Source organism: Euprymna scolopes, chromosome 9, assembly GCF_053919585.1.
Source record: "Euprymna scolopes isolate OS-2025 chromosome 9, ASM5391958v1, whole genome shotgun sequence".
Taxonomy (NCBI): Eukaryota; Metazoa; Mollusca; class Cephalopoda; order Sepiida; family Sepiolidae; genus Euprymna; species Euprymna scolopes.
Window position 1 is genome coordinate 130,213,507 of NC_136490.1, and position 23,177 is coordinate 130,236,683.

General features: G+C 34.1%; 1 protein-coding gene across 1 annotated transcript in view; it reads right to left on the bottom strand.

Annotated features, from left to right (window-relative positions):
- LOC145285010 (uncharacterized) overlaps positions 1-20,641 on the bottom strand; it is a 43,383-nt gene extending 22,742 nt beyond the window's left edge. The window contains exon 1 of the mRNA XM_080134095.1: positions 20,044-20,641. Coding sequence (XP_079990221.1) covers positions 20,044-20,320 — 277 coding nt within the window. The 5' untranslated portion in view covers positions 20,321-20,641. The remainder of the gene's footprint in view (positions 1-20,043) is intronic.
- Between the last annotated feature and the right edge of the window lie 2,536 nt (positions 20,642-23,177).

The window sequence follows — 23,177 nt, forward strand, 5'->3', positions numbered from 1 at the left end:
TCTTGCTATGTTGTAAAGTTGGGGAAAGAACAGTCAGTTGGTAAAGATCCGCGCGTTGTCTCTCAGCGGTTGTATTTTGAAATATTGAGGATGGAGTTTGGCTCCGAAATATATTTAAATCATAAATTTCAAACCAGTAAAATATTTGTTTATTTTCCTAATATTGCGTTGTTATTTGCCTTTTAAGCGCACCTGGCGTGTATACTATTTTTCAAATCAAATCAACGCTTCTATAACGGAACTCACATCCTGGACGTTAATCTCGTGTAGCCAACGCACGTTCCGGCATTTCAAAATACAACCGCTGATAGACAACGCGCGAGTCTTTACCAACTGTTCTTTCTCCAATTTTACAACATAGCAAGAAAGAAGGAAAAAGTTCGCCTCCGAAATATATTTAAATTATAAATTTAAAGCAAGTAAAATATTTGTTTATGTTTCTAATATTGCGTTGCTATTTGCCTTTCGAGCGCACCTGATGCATATTCTATTTTTCACACACACACATACACACACACACACACATACATATATATATATATATATATATATATATATATATATATATATATATATACATATAATTATTACCATAGTAATTTTTAAATGCTCACAGACACTAATGTTTCATCCTTTCGGGAATCATTAGTGGCAGGGCGTTACGATTACAGCCATCTCTGACTCCATTAGTAAGAAACACACCACACGGCCAACGTTAACGGCGAGAAATTAAGTTGAAAAATTTTATTATTAAATGTCGTGACATCCGTCCAGCGTCATCTGATAATTATAACATCATGATCTACGCATATATATATATATATATATATATATATATATATATATATATATATAAGATAAAGATGCATATAAGATAAAGATGCTAGCTCTTTCAGCATGACGCACATCTCCTTTTAGATCTCAATTTGGTAAAGTTAATTACTATGTAAATGTCTTTTAATGTTTTACTTCGTTAGCTGCAGATGAGCAGGCCAATTCTCATTCCCGAAAAAAAGGGGCACAATAAATATCGAAATATCAGACCAGAAACGTTTGATTATACTTGATATGTTTTGCTATATTTATTTCGAATTTACTTTAATGGAAAACAACGAAAATTAGCGATTAGTAAAAACGTTTTATTTTATATATTTTTAAATGATACTTGGAGATGAGGGCAACTAATGGGTAACCCAGATTTAAGGCACAGCTTGTAAAGGGAGGTTTAGGCAGTTGACAAAAGGTTGACGAAAAGATTTAATATTTGACGTGCCACTGGTTTTGGAGAAGCAGAAAAACCATTAGGGTGACTTACTTTTGTTGTTTCAATTTGAGAGGTGTAAATCGTAAAAATAGAAGGTCAATATCTTATTCAGGTGTGCCATCTAGGAGGCTAATTACGATTTACCTGCACCCGTATTCATAACTTTGCTTAGCAACGCCATAGACACTATAGAACACGATGATCAAAGAAATTCGATTGGGGAACCTGCTGATTCTGATTTTCTTATATATAAGCACTCAACTGTCCAATCAAATATAAGCACTCAACTGTCCAATCAAATATAAGCACTCAACTGTCCAATCAAATATAGGCACTCAACTGTCCAATCAAAATTACGGAATACAAGCATGAAGAATGATGACCGTTTTGGGGCAGCTCTAAATCGAGTTTATAATGTGTACTTTTACATAACGGTAACAAATACGCACGTATTCCCATTGGACATTCTACAAAGATGAATCAAGAATACCAAAATGTGAAACAAGTTGCCCGAAACTATACATACATTCCATGAGCAAAGGTTCTTTTCCTGGGACTGCTCGCCTGTAGAGCACAATATTGCGCGACTGCTTTCCACTTTACTGTAACATCACTATTTTCAAGTCTAACGTGAACAGTTCCTGTAGAGCCGTCCTGTTAAATAAGCAAACACTACCCAAGTTCCACCATTAGCGATAATCACGGTGTTGTCTCACAGACCACGTGACACTCATTAACCCTTGTCTTTGAGTGGCCTTAGGGTCTTGATAAGTAGTGACCCCACTGTTCAGTAAAATGTTTGTGGGATCTGTGTTGCTGAGAGCACTAATGAATAATTTGTGAACATTTGAAAATGGTAACCTTTCGATTGAAACAAGTCAAGTTATACAAAATATTTTTGCTTGTGTCCGAGGGCAAGGATAAATTATAACATTGGATGAGGAAATTTCGGATTGTAATTAGTTAATAAATTATTTGGTTAATAGATTTTTTTTAAATTTACCTTGATCAATAATCTTAAGATCAAATAAAATAGTTGAAAGACGGTCTATATTGTTAAGGTTTAAGTTATCTCCTTTCATGTTTCAATTACATATTCACAAGCAAATGACGCTGCAATTCAGAAAACCATGAAAGTCGCAGATTGAAAGTCCTAAACTTAAGTTTCCCCGCCCCCTTTTAGGCTCATCAGGAGAACGCCTCCAAACTCAAGATCCGAAACCCGATTCATTTTTATGTGAGATGAATACCCTGCCACCTGAACTACCTACAAGTCTAGTGACTAACACAGATGAATCAAACCACGATGAAGTCCGACTGTGGAATATACCTACTTCTTCTCAACAATGGAGGGGAGTAGTCTAATTTAATTAATTGGAATTATTATTGAGATGAGTTTGTATTATTTATCCATTTATTTATTTAACCACCTGACGAAGGCCAGGAGAATATTTGGCCGAAACGTCGTTAAACAACAACTGGAAGATGAGAATAATAGTCCGCAATAAAAAAAATGGATAAATAAGGAGTGTAGTCATCCAACTATTAAGAACCAAAGCTGATGTCTCACAAGTAGAATTTTTCACTCGCAAGGAGTATGTCATTCAACAAGCTAACCAAGCGATCAAATTATTTTTTTTAATGGAAGGTGATAAATAATTATTTCCACAGTTTAACAACGATGTAACTCACTTCGTTTGATTATGGATATAATTATATATCATCTCATATATCTCTATATCTCTATCTATATCTTTATCTATATATATACACATACATATACACATACATATATATATATATATATATATATATATATATATATATATATATATATACACACAGAGTGAGAGATTAGGCGTTTATTAATCTCTTCCTCGTTTCTTTATTGCTGGGTTTTTTTTATTTAATTCTACCGGTTCAGACATGAATTTATATGAATATGCATATTATTGCGAACGTTAGCAAAGCGTATTTTTTCGTCATTGTTTAGGGAAGGTGTATACTGGTTGATAATAGGTTGTGAGACTAACACAAAAATGTGTTTTGTGTTTGTTTTTTGTTTGTTTGTTTGTTTGGCAATCTCCAACCAGATCACTCCCAAAATAAAGATGACGGAAATGAACACGACTGATGTAAATATGGAGTGGAAGTCGCTAAGCATGAAACGAAATACGTAACCATATAAAAATATTCAATTTTTGCATTTCTATTAATATTTTTTCTCAATAATACAAGAAGTGTTAAAACAAGAAAAATAATTAAAGAAATGTAAAAAAAAAGTTGAGTTTTTTTATTTCATGACAATGACAAGTGTTACAATTTTTAAAAAAATAGCTTTATTAAAAGAAATATAAAAACAAGTTTATTATTTTTGTGTTATTGTTTCGTGATAAAACACGAAGTATTTAAAACTAAAATAATATTTGGAAATAAAATATTTCTATATGGTTTTGTATTTCGTTTCACGCTACATGATTTCCACTCCGCATTTGCATCAACCGGATCCATTTCCGCCATCTTTATTTTGGGAGCGCGCTTGTTAAAGATTGCCGTTTTGTTATCATACGTTTGTTAGTTACGATCAGACATAAAAACTTACTAAGGCACAGTGAAACACCCACTTAACTTCCATACTGACAATTATATAAAATGTTTAATAGGGGACAAAAACAAATTCCCTATCCGTATTATTTAAGTAAATGGTTTTCTCGAAATTCGATCCGGTTTTCCTGTAGATTGTATTCAAACGGCGGCAAAAGTCTCACTTCAATGAACTACGTCCATCTGCTTTTAATCCTAATTTCCCATGAGACGATTATACGGCTATTGTCTTCAAAATATGTATGCCTGCTAGCTTAACTGTCTGATTTTTCTATGTCGAACAGTACGTAGGTTTCGTTCGTTTCACTGGCATCTAATGATTTACAGCTGCATTTCCCAACCTTAGTTTACTTGTGGCTCCCTTCAATCCAGTGTGAATTCTTTAAAGTCACTTTATGTCAAATAGTTTTCTTATCGCCTATCTCTCAACTTAATAGTCAAGTTGTGTTGATAGTACTATGGTATCTAAACACCGTGATGTTTAATCAAATAATTTATTTTATTATTCGGACTAGAGTTTTCCTTTTTTTCTTTTTTAGTGTTATTCCCACAACGTTTAGGTCGAAATAAATTTCGATCTTCTTCATTCTACCCCCGTAGATTAAAGGATTTTGTTTGAAATTCCGTAAAGATTCCCGAGTTCAACGGAAAGATTCTCGAGACAAGACAAACCAAAAATGTTACATAGGCGTAAGCGTTGTGAAAATAACACTCAAGATGAGAACAGTAGCACGAATAATCTAAAAAATACGAATTATTAATCAACATCTAAAAAATTCAGAATCATAACAATGGACTTGTTTTAGTTAATTTAATCTCACGGCTTCCCTTTAGAAAGCTGCACACACAAAGTCATGGGAATTGAATAATATTATTATTTGGATCATTCGGGCTACTATTCTCATCTTGAGTGCATTATCACAAAGCTCCAGCCAATAATACCTTCGATCTTCTTCATGCATCCCCCGTATATTAGATAAAGATTTCTTTCGAAATTTTATGCAGATTCTCAAGTTCGACAAAAATATTCCTGAGTTTTACAAAATACACCTGAAGAAGATCGGAAGTTACATGGAATAATATTATTTGTTTCGGAACTTTTTTGGATGAGGATTGGTTATTCGTATTATTTGGATTCAATAGACTACTGTTCTCATCTTTAGTATTATTTGCACAATGTTTTAATCGATGTAACATGGCGGGAGTAGCATGAAGAGGGTCAAAGGTTATTTCGGCTAGAGCTTTGTGATACGACAGTAGCTGTCAGCTGTTCGCTGAAAAAATCAATTGTAAAAGTGATATTCTTCTGAAGGTTGAAGGTTTAATTCTCAGTCGCGGCGACTAAAAAATAAAATTGTGAATTATTTAGGACCTCTTTTCAATCGTGGCTGACGGAACAAGAGCACGCTACCCCGTGAAGTAAATAAAGGGTTCAGTTCGAAATTCTGCCCAAATTCCCGAGTTTGATAGAAGTATTCCCGTGTTTGTTAAGATACACCATAAGAAGATCGTGAGTCACATCGACCGAAATGTGAAAATGGCAATCAAGATGAGAACAGTAGTCCGAAGAATCCAAATAATACGAATAAAATTATTAGGATAAAATATCTTATTTGAATAAACTCGTTTACTTACCCAAAGAGCATACACTCTCTGTTAAATCTGATGGCAAAAATTATGCTTCGCTTGGGTTCGCGCTAATATTTATAGTCATATAAAATAATGTTCCAATTAATGAAGTTAAAAGACAAAACAAGAAAAAAAAGAAAAATCTCGATCTGGAATGTTTAAAACAAAACGTATTAAATGATATAGACAGAAAATAGAAGAAAGAAAGAAACTGTCTATTTATAAAAAATATGACGAACGATTTCTATCCGAATTAATTTTAAACTGAATAGTTCGTCTGACTTGCTATATATTTGCCCTTTTTCCTAAACACTTCAAATGTTTTTTTCTAGCATTTTTTTAATCGCTAACTTGCCTAGCGGGATGGATACATCTATATAGTTATGTACACGTCTTTATTATAGGGTGGAGAAAGAAATATGTATGAAAAAATAAGTAAGTTACGATTTCATGCAATGATTACAGAAAATTAACAATTACAAAAATGGACAGAAAACTGAAAGACATGTTGCTGAAAAACTGTTATAATTTTTAAAAAAATGTTTTAATTTGAAGAAATTCCAACCACAAAATAAATAATTTGCATAGATCAGACGAAAATAATACGATAAAAAAATTAAATATTAACATTTAACTTAATAATAATTGTAATATTTTCATTTTAAATGTCAATTAATCTGTTAGATCCCTTTCTCTTTCTGCGTCTCGAAAAATCAGTTTTCTCTATCGCTCTAAACACCGTCTCACGCCCGAGGCTATTATTATTCTCTATCTCTACAAATCTACTAGCAGACCATGTATCCCTTGTTGATTAGTTGAAGAAACCTATCTTGAATTTCATTGATCTTAAACTTTCTCCTTTCACTGCAACCTCTCTTTCACAGACATTATGTTGATAGTCTCAGTCTTTTCTACAAATACTATTTTGGTATGTGTTCCCCAGAATCATCTAATCTATTTCCTGCTTCCTGTGTTTGACACGTTCGTCTAGAGATCTTCATCAATTCGCTATTTTAATACCTCATTGTAATACAGCTTCCTATTTCAGTAGTTTCTTTCCAAAGACTGCAAGGTTGTGGAACTCTCTTCCTGCTCACTGTTTCCCTTCTATCTAGAGCCTTTGTCTTTTCAAAACTAAGGTCAATAGGTATCTCCTGTCTTTGCAATAATTAGCTTTCGTTCTTGTTAGCTCCTTACATCAAGTGGTTTCATGCCTTGTCTCGAGCGATTTCCATTATATACACAGATATCTCATGCTTCTGTTCAGTCTAGAAAGACAAAGGATACCCCTTAGGGGTAGTAGCGTGTGTAATTGTGAGACAAGAGTTTCGCAATCCCCAACCACACCTCTCCTGAATCGCCACTGTTTGAGTTTAGTGGCAAGGAGAAGACCACGACGACTGGAAACAATGCCGAGATAAGCGGAGAGCACATACAGCACCTGAAAGTCCCAAATTGTCACCCATTTAGTACTGACCAGGTTCAACGTTGCTTACAACATACAATAACAAATAAAAGCAAACCTATTCTTATTTGCTATCTCTACAAATCTACTATCAGACTATGTATGGAGTACAGTTGTCATATTTATCTGTCCAATTTGAGGGGTTTTTATTAGTTGTAGAAACGTATCTGTAATTTGATTGGTCCAACCTTTCTTCTTTTATGCCTCCTCTCTCACACACACATAGGTGATGTTGCTAGTCTCAGTTTTTCCTATAAATACTATTACTGAAAGTGTTCTTCAGAAGTGTGAGACCTATTCCCTGCTTCATTTGTTCTAGCTCGTTTGCCTCGTTAGTCTAGTGGTCTCTATCAATTCGCTGTTTTGACACGTCATTGTAATACGCTTCTTATTCCAGTAGCTTCTTTCCAAGAACTGCAGGCTTGTGGAAATCTTTTACTGTTAACTGTTTCCCTGTCTATAGTATTTGTCTTTTCGACACTAAGATCTGTAAGCATCTTCTGTCATTACAATAATCATATGTTGTTCTTGTCAGCTCCTTAAATTTCTGGAGCGATTTCCATGAAAAATAAATTACAAAATAATCCATTCGTATTATTTGGATTCATCGGATTACTGTTCTCATCTTGAGTATTATTTTCATAACGTTCTGGTCGATATAACCTCCGACCGTCTTCAGGTATATCTTGTGAAACTCGGGAATGTTTCTGTCGAACTCGGGAATTTGGACAAAATTTCAAACGGAACCCTTCATTCACTTCACGGGAGTAGCATGCTCTTGTTCCGTGAGCCATGACTGGATAGAGGGCCTAAATGATTCGCAATTGTATTTTTCGGTCGCTAACACTGAAACTTCAATCTCCAGGAGAATATCACTGTTTACAATTGATTTTTCCAAGTACACTAACCACTGCGCCACGAGTTCTTGCGGACAATTCTAGTACGGATTTTAGGAGCCTTAAACGTTTTTTTTTTATTTCTAATTGTAAATAACACTATTTATTACTAATTATTACTATATATTAACGTAACGATGAGAACAGTAATCCAATGAATAAATAAATAATACGAATAACCAATCCTCATCTAAAAAAATTCAGAAACGTCAAAATGATCCATATTTCGATATTAACGTTTCTGCGGTCTCCTCGTGATATCTCATTTTTCATATTTGCCATGATGGCCTCTCAAGTTATCTTATGATTTCCAAGGTTTTCTTTTTTCTTTTCTTTTTTTTCACATTGAGAATCCTCATTTTAAAGATTCTTATTTATTCGCGGATCTCGACACAAAAACAGTTCCTTTAATATTTTATCATTTGAAAATAGAAACATAGTATTTCGTATTTATTAACCTGATGGGAGACAAAGCCGTACGGTAGAAACGAAATGAGAGACTAACGTTAAGTTAATTTCTTTTACACAGAGTATTGTCAGTTGTTAAATAAATTAAATATCGGTTTGTTTAGTTTTCACGTTCATTAGTCATATAGTAATACTGGATGAATATATTGCTTTATTTATCTGTTTATCTATCTATGTATCTATATCTACTTATCTATCCATCTATTTATATCTTTATCTCTCTCTCTCTCTCTCTCTCTATATATATATATATATATATATATATATATATATATAAAAGTGAAAGTGTCTGTGTATCTGTCTGTGTATCTGTCTGTGTATCTGTGTGTCTGTCTGTGTGTGTACATTTCCCTACGCAATAACTCTGTCAATTTTAAGTCTACAGACTCTAAATTTGATATACAGGGTACTGAGATTTGGAAATGTCGATGTGATCGGTTTTCGGCCAGAAATTTGGCGATTAAGGGGTCAAAGTTCAACTATTTGATATTTGAGAACTCTACCAAACTCCTCCGACAATTTTTGGTCTGTCTAAACACTCGAAATTTTAGATATAGGTCCCTTGGACATGGATCTAACTTAATAACTTGATTTGAGCCCAAAACAATAAATTTTAAGGGGTCATAATAGTTTTGAAAAATTGACCGCTTTTTTTTCTTTTTTTTTTTTGCTCAACATAGACCTCCAAATACCCGGCCAACGCCGGACACTCATGCTAGTATATATATATATATATATATATATATATATATATATATATATATATATATATATATACAGAGAATATTCCGCGTTTCATCCACGCTAGGATATATATAGACATTATATAGGCATACGTCTGACGAATCCTAGCGTGGATGAAACGCAGAATATTCTGTGTAGCTTAATTGTCATATATATTTTTATAACCTACTATATATATATATATATATATATATATATATATATATATATATATATATATATATATATATATATATATATATATATTCGTTAAAGATACCACGTTAATAGGGATAGGTATACAAGTATTTACTAATTTTTGGAAAGTTTTTTTCTTTTATTAGTAACAACATTGCGTACAATTGTTTTAGCCCCCAGAAAATGAAATACTGTTTTTCTAACGCGCTGATGAAGCCCAAGTTTGAGCAAATTATAATTTGATGAACAGTTATATTCTTATATGACAACACCGGGGACTGAAACAATTGCACGCAAAGCCTAAGTTAAATATATTTAAAGGTGCTGTGCGCGGAGTATTGCAGATATATGATAAACTCAATAGGTGTAGTTACCAAAGTCTACATTAATAGAAAAGCTGAAAGATTAATAATTGTGAAATTATTAATCAAGTTTTCTGACCTAGTTTCTGTGTGCGCGAAACAAACTCCTGTGTAAATATTTGGTCTACGGACTTGAACATTGGTATTTGAACCTGTAGAACAAATTCGATTTGGTTTATAGCCAGGAAAAAATAGCTGCTAAGGGGTCAAAATTGAACAATTTGAACTCTGCACGCGTAAGTCGACTTAATTTGTATCCTACACGCATGGGCAAATATAGATTTACATGTATAACTGCGTTCATTTTTTAAGTTTGATACCGCTAGAAAAATAAATGTTTTGCTTTATATTCTAGCTGATGGCAACCAATTTATTTTTTTTTTTAATTTTTGAAGCAACTACTTTATATTAGGTACAATATAATATTCAACAGAGAATTGGTTATGTATTTATAAATACGAAATCTTCATAAATTTACATATATTTACGCGTATTTTACGACCGGGCAACGCTGAGCGGTCTGCTAGTATCAGTATAAATGTATTACTCATATATTCCAAAATGCCGAGAATGTAGTAGAAGGTAAGCGTTTATAGTTAATGAAAGTATTACATCTGTAGTACCTCGATATTTTAAGCCCTTGAAAATCGATAATATAATCGATGATATAAGCGACTATTATTGAATAATTGTTTTATTGGCTCTTAGTGTTTGTTTATTATGATTCTGCTAATCTATTAGTCGTGTAATCGTGAATGTAAGACAAATTAGTTTGACTGGACATTCCGAACGCTTCTGAGATGAAAAAAATATATGCGAAATAATTGGTCTAAATCAATGTCGAATCAGATTTTTATATGACGTTTTTTTTATAAAAAGCTGTACTCGTTATATAATTATTTTATATATAAGTTGCGAGCATTTAGAGACTCTGCGCTAGTGTTATATAGGCAGGTGTATGAATACGTTCTATAACGACGTACATTTTTTTTAATGCAATTTTCACTCCAAACAAGGCACAGTGCCACTTTGAAGTAGGGGACTACTATCGGGGACATAAGTTGCAGGGGTATTATGAAGAGAGGTGAGTAGCAAGATGCCTGTTCACATTACACTTGAACTTCTGCATGTCAGTACAGTTAGGAAAGCAGAATACCTGAAGGGAGTTCCAAAGTCTAGCAGTTTGGGGAAGAAACTATTGAAGTAAAAGGCTTTCTTACACCTAGGGATCTCTACTGTAAATGAGTGGAATTTGGCTGCTTGTCGGGTTTGTCGGGTGCTTGTAGTTCGCCATAGCATGTTGAATAGTCGGGCTTTATATTTTATCTTTATATTCATGTACGTGTAAATGCGTGTGTGTATATATGTTGTATCATTTAGTTGATCGTCTAGTGTGTATATTTTAACAGTTATGCAACAGTTCTTACAGGAACCGATTGACGTGGACGTATCGAAACAGTTGTAGACACGCAGTTCTTTTTAACAGATGTAAATAACACAACACATACCTGAATTATTTACGAACATTTATTTTCATGATTCAGCTGACATCTTAAAAGATTACAACGTCTTTACATCTTGACTGCCTGAGAAAACACCACTCCTTGCGTCATGCAGAGACCAACCTCCCCTTTTATGTCCAGCTAACGACTGACTAAAATCTCCCCAAATCTAAATCTCATCACGTGTCTCAAACCAACAACTGGTGTAACCTCAATCTAGTTATTTGTTTATGCACACAAAAATCATGTTTACATCTATTTTCTATTTTCACATTCCTTTGTAGCGATATTACCATTTCAGCTGTCAATCAAATTGTTTATATTACTAATCATTATAATCGATCCAGCGACCCGCTGTCGCTCGAATCAATTAATAATAATAATAATAATAATAATGATAATAATAATAATAATAATAAGAGCAACAACAATAATGTTTTCACTCTTGGCCCCGCCTGCCACAGTTAACACAGATACTACGCTATGATCACAGCCAAAGGGTCACAACATTACAATTTTACTAAATAGACATTGTTTTTAGTTGACCCAAACGAATGCTTTAACAAATGTAACAGTTTATGACGTCTACAAAAGAATTAAGAGTAGAATGAAAAGTGATTGTAACCCAACGGATTACGGATAGGTCTACCACAACGCCAAGTAAATCTGAGTAAAATGACTGCAAATATTTGATTTCGCAAAACACTGAGAATTATTGGCAATTCTTTTAAGACTCGTAATTTGGTAAATTTTATTTTTCACGATACAAGCATAATCAGCTCATTATATACCTAACGATAAAAGAAAGAGACGTTAATTATTTAATAGCAAACTATTTCCACAAAAGATTATTAAATTATTTGCGTTTGAGTGTAGTAGTTTTGTTTATAACGTCAATCTTTTTGTTTGTTTACACTGATTTTACTGACGTTGAGTTGAACAAGTTTATTTAATTTAACCAAAAAATTCATACAGGGTCGAATGATAAAAGTGTAACCCTAAAGAAAACAGCATCACAACTTTATTTTAAAAGTTTTATTGAATGAATCAATCCGAGTGATTTGATTATGTAGTAGAGCTGACATCTGTTCAATGTAGCTGCCGTCAGCCTCAATCACCGCTTCGATACAGGTCCTGAACTGGAAGCATGCCTTTTCCACAAGCGCCGCGAGAGCTCGGCGAATACTCGGCGGGTGGCGGCGATCAGGCTGGCTCTGGTGCTGTAGGAAGTCATGTTGATGATGTTCTCTACGTATGACCAAACGTAGTAACCCAGCGAGTTCAGGTCGGGGGAGGAGGGGGCGGTGAGAGAAGAGTAAAAAGTCGTAGTACTTCTTCTGAAGCCAAGCCTGGGTCTCTTTGGACTTGTGCGCCGGTGCCGAGACCTGCTCCCACACCCAGAGTCTGCTAGCAGCCACCTTATTGCACCATCGCACCACTACACTCTTCAGCACATTTAGGTACACTTTGGTGTTGCCTTTCAAGTGGACTTTGAAGATGTGAGGTGGCATGATGTGGCTCTCACTTGAAACTGCACTAAAGACCATAATCGTGGCTGGAAACTTTGTTTTCTTCACCCTGAGCACGTCCCTGTTATTCGTGGCAATTCAGCTATGTATGTTGAGGGTGCTGGCACTAGCCCTGTTTTCATAACTTGGATCGGTAGAAGCATGAGATGTACAGCGGCGCAACTCCGATATCGCTCGTTAAACATTGTGTCACTTTCACACATGATAGAGTGTTCTTATCGCTCTTGAAATATGTACACAACTGGCAAACTTTTAGATGGTCTACAACAAAACAAGAAAACTGGTTTTCATCTAACGGAAATGGAATCATGTCTTCTTTTTTATGTCTTTCGACAATTTTATCGCTCTACCCTGTAATTGTGCAGAGGCATGGTTACCGAGCATTGCTTGAGGTCATAAATAACAACATAGAAATAGTAATATTATTTCGATTATTCAGACAACTGTTCTCATCTTGAGTGTTATTTTCACAACGTTTTCACCAATCTTTTTCAGATCTATCTTGTCGAACCTGGGAATCTTTCTGTTAGAGTCGGGAATCTACACGGAATTGCGAATCAAACTCTTTATTTAATCCACATGAACAGTATGCTCTTGTTCCGTTAGACATGAAAGGGTAGAAATCTTAAGTAATTTGCAATTGTATTTTTAGACTCGCCCTCAATTAGGATTGAACATTCAACCTCCAGAAACGTGTCATTTACAACTGAAAATTACCTACTTCCTTACCCGGATCATTGTGAACAAAAGTTCATTGTAAAGAGTTGTTTAAAATATCTCTTTCTATAAATATATCTCTCTCTATCTCTCTCTCTTTCTCTCTCTCTCTCTCTCTATCTATCTATCTATCTATCTATTTTTCTCTTCTCCTTACCTCTACCTTACACCAAACTACCTTGGTATCTAACACTTTCAACTGTTTCAATATAAGAGAAAATAAAAAGAAAACAAGAAACAAAAAGAAAACGGGCTGATCGATTGGCCTAATTTCAATGCTGTATTGAAACTTATTTTTACGCCGCATGAACTGATTTTTGTAGCTATTTGGCTCCAAAAGGGTGAATATTATGTTTTTCTCTTCCCTGCAACCTCTTTCTCACAGAAGAGATGTTGCGAGTTTGTCTCTGCTTTATTGTTATTTTCATGGCAAGTGCTCGGCTGAGCTCCAATCTATGGTCCCCCCTCGCCAAACTTTCACAAGAGACACCCGTCTAGCAGAAAACACCATCACTAATTTCCCACACTCTTTATCTGTGCCGAAACCTAAACGTAGATTCCATGAGCAAAGCTTCTTTCTTAGAACTGCACGCCTATGGAATTGTCTTTCGTTTTCCTGCTTTCCAGTTGACTACAATATGGCTGTCTTCAAGTCTAACGTAAACAAGTTTTTGATGAGCCGTTTTATATAAGTTAACAAATTTACCGAATTTTCATTACTAACGATTACTATATTGTCCAATTTTCTACTGTACACTCTTTAACCCTTATCCTCGAGTGGCCTCTTGGCCTTGATAAGTGGTGATGCCTATGTAAAAAAACATATTATTTTTACAGTACTCTTTTAACCATAAACAGGCCTGGGCAACACTAATGTAGATGATGAGAGAGCGAAAGTAAAGAGAAACGTTTATAAAAACGATGTTTTATAAAACTTTTTACAATTAGCTCTTCTATGTTGTCATCTACAGGGTGTCTCAAAAAATGTAATCACACTTTAACCCTTGCTAACATTCTGTCTTTTTGTGTTGCAGGTGTGAGGTGTGAACCACAGCATTGCAGGAAATCAACTTAGCTTGGAAGAGAGTAAGTTTGTCCTGAAATGTTATTGGAAGACAGAAAACGTCATTGAAGTGCAAAGACGATTCAGAAGGGAATTTGCAAGACCACCACCAACGCGCCGGACCATTACTCGCATCAAAGATAAATTTGAAGCAGATGGAACCGTCCAGAACGTCAACAAGAAACGTTCTGAACGACCTCAGACATCCACGAGCCCTGGGAAAGAAGAGCAGGTGCAGGAAACACTCTTTCGATCACCACAGAAATCACTTCGACAAATTGCTCGGGAAACCCACATCTCAAAAGTAGCGTCCATCGCATCATGAAGCGTCTGCACTGGATATGCTACATTCCAACACTAATTTATGCTCTCAACGAAGACGATCCTGACCGTAACAGTGTGGTGTGGGATATAAGCACTGCACATCATAGGGCCATTTTTTATTAACGGAACTGTCATTGGTGAGAGATACCTTAACTTGCTTCAGGAGTTAGTTGGTCCACAAATTTCGAACATGATTCTTTAATCACATTTATCTTCTGTATTCGAAGCTATTCCATTTCACTGTATGTTCATAAATAAAGGATTTCTCGTCATTCGAAGTGTGGGTACATTTTTTAGACACCCTGTATTTGCACTTTTCTATCTACATTATTTTTTTGTCTAATTTGGTTTTAAAATAACATGGACTGCTGATATCACTGTGCAACAATCAAAAAAGTACAGAACACCTGTGGACATTTTTATATACACGATGACATGAAACATCCATTTTCTTTTTATCGAATTTGCAAAATTATCACTTTCGAGAATTTGGTGCAAATCTTAGTGATTTAAGTGATTAATATGACGAGAGATTCCATCAGTATATTTTAGTGGATGGAGAAACGTTTTAAAGGAAACAGGAAACCTGGCAAGTTGAAAGCCTACTGCTAGAATAGAAAATGGAGGATAACACTCGACACAAGGGGGTTAATAGGACAAATGTTGTTTAAACTGACAATTTTGTGTTCTTCATCTATCACCAATGATAATAAAATATGATTTATAGTAAATAAAACGATGCTTAATTTAGAGAAATAAAGGTGTGATATCAGAATAGTTTTCTTACGCCGAAATAGGCATTATGCAACATGTACTTGTTTTTAACCTGAAATATGTTGCACTGTGTATTTAAATAATTTTAACACATCAAATCCATTGCCCAAGTTGCTGGAAAAATGGTGGGATCCTTCTACCGCTCCATCACTCTTGATGCAATTCTCTACCTATATAAAAGCCAGGTACGGCCAACGATAGAGTACTGTTACCACATCTGGGCAGGAGCTGCTAGAAGCAGCTTATCTTGCTTTGACAGAGTGCAAAATAGACTTCGTAGCTTAGTGGAGATGGCCTTTTCTCTTTCCTGCAACCTCTTTCCCACAGAAGAGACGTTGCGAGCCTGTTTCTGCTTTATCGTTATTTTCATGGCAAGTGCTCGTCTGAACTTCAATCTATCGTCCGCTCTCGCCAAACTTTCACGAAAAACACTCGTTTAGCCAAAACCACTATCAATAATTTCCTACACTCTTTATTTGTGCCTAAACCTAAACGTACATTCCATGAACAAAGCTTCTTAGAACTGCACGCATGTGGAACTCTCTTTCGATTGCCTACTTTCCAGCCGACTACAATCTGATTGTCTTCAAGGTCAACGTAAACAAGTTCTTGATGAACCGTCCCCTAAATAATCCAATTTACAAAATTCCCACTACTTATGTTTACTACGCTAAAATCACATTGACTACTGTATGCCCGTATAATAGCTTACCCGTTCCTAAATACCATCGGATAATTTGCCCTTCCCATTATACTACCATGGATTTGTTAATAAAATTCACAAACGTTTTTGCAATCCAATCTGATTTGGTATAAATAAACGTCAGACTGAGCCAGACATGTCAACCAAATTTTAGTCATGAATCTTCAACAATCTTTGTTTTATCGCTTTTTAATGATATGGTGATTTGCACATCAATAAGAGTTCACATGCTCCAAAGTATTATCTGTGACGTTTATCACAAAGGTAGCATCTATTGAAACAATACAAACAATCTCCAGACGATTATTTGAATTGAAGAGAGTCATCAGAGCCCAAATTAGTCTCATAAATATAGTTTTAAACAGGTCTACTTTTAACGCAGGGGTTCAAAAATTGGCGCATGCGTATCATGATAATTCCGGTATAAGCGGAAGTCCTTTTGTATCTAATATGATTGGATCGTTGAAAAGAATGTAAATTTTATTGATTTCATATGGGGTTACAATTCATTTTGTGCACCTAAAATGTTTCCATGCAAGAATAAATTGAATGTTTTACGTTTCCGCTAAATTAAAGAGATTGATTAGAGAATAGATACAATTTCGAATTTTGATACCAATAAACTAGGAAAAACACTGAAAAAAAGAGGATGTTTTGCTCCGAAGAAGACATTTTTAAATGTCGAAAATATCAGCTTATATATAATAATAGTGATTATATTCGTGGTAAAACTGCATCATTTTAGGTTTTAAATTTCTATTTTAAATATATTTTATATAATTTTATTTACCTCTTCTCGAGGAGATGAGAGATAATGTCATGTATGTTTTTGAAAAGCCAGCGCATTAGGATTAGTTAGCTCTGGGCTATAAAAAAATGCCTGAGCCGCGTCATCGGCATTTTATGCGATTAGTAATAAAACTAACTCAATCTTAAGGAGAAGGTTAAGTGAAAGAGAATGGATCTCCTGAGATTGAATAGGGTTATACCCCAGACTTGCAGAACATGTTGTATAATATACAAGAGAACTCGATTAAGGACACATAACATAAATTCGCTACTTTTTACTTTATAAATACAGTCATGATCAAAAGTTTGGAGACTGTTAGATATCTCATATTTTCTCCTTAAGATTATCTAAATGTCTTTATGTTTAATACTTTGGCTAATAGCTGTAGATTTTATCCCTTGCATTAAAATTGTGTCTTTGGCTTATTCCTGCATAAAGTGAGATTGGCTAAATTGTCTTTATTATTAAGTCACACTGAGATATCAACATAATGAACAGTCAGAATGAACATAATAAACTCATAAACATGAGATTTCATCAACATTTTGTCATTATTCTTAAACATTTTGCTTAATTTTCTTCATCTTTTTCCACGTTGAAAAATGATCTCATCAGAAGAAAAGCGCTAAACTATCATTGCTATGCATCAAAGTGAATTGAAATGGAAAAGTATTGTAGCCAATGCCATTGCAACAAGGAGTACCATCTTCAGAATCATCAAACAGTTTAAAGAAAGAGGTGATACTCGCGCAAAAAAAAATTCTCTGGACGACCAAGATCGTCTTTTGATAAGGTCTAAACTTAAGGATCAGACTTCATCCAGTGCCACATTGGTGTGAGTCTAGCTGTTGTATCTTGAAATGTTTGACACACACACACACACACACACACACACACACACACATATATATATATATATATATATATATATATAATTATATATATATATATATATATATATATATATATATATATATATATATATATAAAAGTGGTGGCGGGTGTCTATATGAATAGACATTCCGACGAGTTATTTACGGGCGTCGATTCCATGGTCGAGTGGGAGAACTGCCGACTGTCAACACGGCGATTATAGGTTCAATCATTGGCTTGAGAGAGATGCTAGTCTAGCGGCACTGATGAGTTGTGATACAACGAAACAGGACTGTATGTCGATGACTACAAATATATATAATATTTTATTTACCATTTCTCTTTAGAGTATGGTTTTGAAAAGCCAGCTCACTAGCATTGACTTCTTGTCCATAAAATGCTTGAGCCACCCCATAGGTATTTGCGTCTCATGTGATCAACAAATAAACTAATCCTTTTTTCAATAAGAAGATAAAGTAATGGAGAACCGCTCTTCTAAGACTGAACATATTTTCTAGTATACAGGAGTGAAAAGCTCAATTAAGTATACAGAAAATCTGTCAATCTTTGATTTTGAGGTTAAAGTCACTTTGTTCACCAGATTGGTAATTAAAAGATCTAGTAAACGATATGGTTCGCAACAAAAAAAATATCTTTTCTTTTAGCTATCTTTTAAAACATCTCAAGTATGGATCAGAATGTTATCTATATATCTATAAAAATGAGAATGTTTATGAGGACAGTTCTCAGCCTATACACTCAACGAATTGTTTATCTACAGACTTGAAATTTTGTACACACCGTATTCAGACATAAGAGGTCAAAAGTGATCAGATTATTATGCTTGTCAACTATTTCACGAATGCGCATGAGTGAATGGCAGATTCCTTATGTTAAGAATAAGTGTGAAAACATTTTTGAAAAACGTGTCAAATTGGCATAATGGGTATCGTACTTGACTCAGTTTGTCTTTAGGTTTTGATTTCGATCTCAGCTCGATTATTTTCCTTTTTATTTACAAAAAGTGAATTGTTTGAAGGAAAAAAAACATAATATTTGCATGCACATGTCTCAGTTTCTGGGTGAACTAAAATATAATGTTCATGCATATTTTATGACCGGGCAACGCCGGGGTAAGGGACTTGCTAGTTCTATATATTTTCAGATATACTTGACTGAATTCACTTCCGGAATGCCATGGTCATATCCTTAAGTATAAATCTTATTTTAAAATAATTTTCAAGGCATTTCATCCATATTACTTTGAAATCATTTTTTCTTGGAAATATGAATTTATGCAACTAGCAGGGAGACCCGAAGTTGCCCATGATTGAATGATGTTCAACGAATACTACACCCTCCAATATTTCTGTTATCATCGAAACCGGTGTAATAGCCCATTGTTCAATAAAATCGATTAATTACTTGCTCTGGTAAGGGACCCAATGCGGTGTACGAGAAGGAAGCTTCAGATGGTTCCCACAGTAATTTAGTTCACAATATATTGTAGTCTACATTGCACTGTTGATTTTATAAAAAAAATATATATAATGACCTGAATTAAAGTTTAAAATGCAAAAGTTAAGTATCGTGCTTCAATTGTGATCTAAAAAGAAAAATTGTTTTCGAATGAGCCCCTGTTTATTTTATATGCTGTTTATTTTATATGGTGGAGCTTTCTTCTTGTGCGGGGATAACACTTTTTAAAAGCATTTATGGTGGTAGGGTGTATAATGTGTTAACTTTAGTGAAAATCGCCTGTTCTGTTTTCTATCGGATTGTTTCGATTATCGATCTTTATCGAAAACATTCCGATATAAAACCTATCTAAGAACACTGTCTGAGAGATGTCTATAATATGGTTGTCTTCAAGTCCAACGGGAACAAGTTTCTGATGAGCCGTTCCACTTAAGTTAACAAATTTACCGAACTTCCATTACTATTGATTACTATATTGTCCTTTTGACTACTCTACACTTTTTAACCCTTATCCTTGAGTGGCCGATCGGCCTTGATAAGTGGTGACCCCTATGTAAAAAAAAGTAAGTCTAAGTCCATAAAACACAAACTCAGACACACACACAGACAAAGTTCCTTTTATGTAATAGCAGACATATTTTTTACGAGATTGGTTTTCAAAAAGAGAGAAAAGTACTTACTATAGAAACCGCCTGCAAGGGAAGTTTTTTTGCAGTCATCGTTCGGCCCATCTTTGTAGACACAGGTGCTGTATGCGCTGGAAAAAACAAGCCCTTGACCACAGGTCATTGTAGCTAAACGTTTTCTGTTGACGCAAACATCATACATGCTGCAGTTGGTAGGGAGACGGGCTAAATAAATTCCAGCTTTCTCCTGAATTTCTTCGCAAACTTTATCTGCATCTTGAGAATAGACTACGGCTACAAGAAGCAGAAAGAATGTGTTAACACGGATCATTGTTGAAACTTCCTTTCACTTTTTTTTCTTGATTTACAAATTGGAGCTGATTCAAAATGATCAGTTGAAAAGATCGCTACGTAGGTCAGATATTGCAGAGTCGATTCTTGGTACTTCGGTAAACCGGTAGAATCTGTTCACGATGCCGGTAACAGTCTTTATAGCCACGTAAGACACACCTTAATGACCTAATGACGCACTAAAAAAATCCCCATTAATATTTCAAGTTGAAACAAGCAGAGCCAAAAACAAACAAAAACTTCAGCTTGACTGTATAACAAAAAGGAATCGCTCACCGTTAAGCACCGGAGGTTCTCGACTGACCAACAATTGCAAGCAAATATTGCAAGCTAAGTAAAAAAAAAAAAAAGAAAGATGTTTAGTTTCTCCATGTCGAGTACATATGGTGACAATTGAAAGAAATTATTTAGCCGTTTTGTTTCGATATTTGCTAACGGCTTACATCATAGAAAGCTTTAGAAATGACTTTGATTGAGTTCACTTTGTGATATCTTCACGATGCCGTGATAAAAACAACAAAACAAAAATGGCCGCAAAGTTTTATTTAGAATTCGATAAGGTGTAACTGTTATAACAAGGAATCTTATGATCATCATAGTTATTACAATCGTTGTGATCATTATCATCATCATTATCAGCGTTATCATCATCATCATCATCATCATCATCATCATCATCATTATTATTATTATTATTATTATTATTATTATTATTATTATTATTATTATTATTATTAGTGATTTGGAATAGTTAACAAGAAAACAAGCAGATGATTATAAGGACAGGAATCGGATACGTTCTAAAAGTGTGACTTTTTGTCATATATTAATATATATTACTATGATAATTTTTTAAATACCTACACTACACTGCTGCCAAAAACCTTAAACGTGAGAAATATCGTTGAAATTCGAACATTTATTTTTAAATGTCGAGACGTCTGTCCATAGTGATCTAATGATTATAACATCATGAGTTGCGCATGTAAGCTTAAATGACCAGCTTTCATTTAAACTTTAAAGTGCTTAACAATAAGAACCGCATTCTTAAAAGGGGGCTGACATAATTATTACTCTAATAATTTTTAATTCTTAAGAACAAAAGTCTAAGATTGTAAAAATATATTTTACATAAATTTATTCTCGGGTAGGATATTCAAATAAGATAAATTAAAATTTCCTTAATCCGTGGATTTTCAAAGAAATGTGTTCTTCCTTAATAATGTTAACTGAATCCTCTCCTTCAATAATGAATTCTCGTCTCCTTATGTGTCAAAAGAATTGTCATCACAGTCGTCGTTTACCATTCGTCTTATTTTTTTTTACATAGGCATCACCCCTTATCAAGGCCAAGGGGCCACTCGAGAATAAGAGTACACAGTAGAAATTGGACAATATAGTAACCGTTAGTAATGGAGATTCGGTAAATTTGCTAACTTATATAAAACGGCTCATCAAAGACTTGTTTACGTTAGATTTGAAGACAACTATATTGTAGTCAGCTGGAAAGCAGAAAAACGGAAGGCAATTTCATAGGCGTGCAGTTCTAAGAAAGAAGCTTTGCTCGTGGAATCTACGTTTAGGTTTAGGCACAAATGTCTAAATGTCGTCCTCGTTATATATGCCGTCCCTGATATGTACCTGTTAATAAACACCGATTTGCACGGCCCACTACACAACCGTCGACCATTGGACTCTTACAAGGGTCCGTAAAGAACTTGGTTTAACTCAGAAATTAATAAATAAATAAATAAAAATAAGTCACAATGTAAATTAATACGGTCCTTAAAACACACGAAAAATGCTAGGGGGTATCACACACGCACACATAAAACACTCACCTAATGTCGAGAAAAAAAAACAATTAATAGGAATAAAAGTCCAAATAAAAATAAATGATTTGAAAAGAAAGTAGAAGCAAAGACAATAAATAAAAACATACACTCACACACGAGAAAATGTATTTAAACAAACAAAAAAAAACAGAAGAAAAAGTAAACATAAAATCAACAAGACTGCATTTAGCGTAAATTCAATTATGACATATGACATTCCTATGCTATGAAAGTTACGTTAAAAAGCGTCATTGTTTCGAAAATGGTAACAAAAGTCTGGATTTGTTTTAGGTCATCTGCCAATCAAAATGCAGCAGTATCAAACTGACTCAAAATGTACTTTTAACAGCGTGTTGTTATGGTTGAGAATTAATGCACTTTTATTGTCAAAAGAAAATGCAAAGAGGAAAAGCATTTTTTGTGGTTGATATTGAATTTTTCCCCCGTTTGTTTTTTTTGGGTCTTAGGGGGAGGGGGTGAAAAAAAAAGGGCAATATTGAATGCTGAGTTTATATCGATGTCCTGTGATGACGTAAAAGTTTTGGGTTCCAGAGTTTTTAACAGAACTTTTTTAGTTTTATTTCTTCAGAAAAAAAGGAAGTGAAGAGAAAATATTATATCGAACTTTTGATATCTATATATATATCTATATCTGATGTCTATATATATATATATATATATATATATATATCTGATGTCTATATATATCTATATCTGATGTCTATATATATATATCGAACTTTTGATGTCTATAAGATCATATTTTGAAATGTGTTATTAAATATTTGTTAATGCATGCAAAAATGGTTAATTTAGCCATGTATTTTGTTGGAGAAAATTTTCGGTATGTCTGAACAAATATTGTGAAAAAAAATTTAATTTGGATGTATAATGTATTGTCTATTGTTCTCAGGAACTAAATGGCGGTAATTAAGTAGATAGAAATTAAAACGGAAAAAGAAAGAAATTTAACAAAGAAGAAAAAATATGTTATAAAAAAAT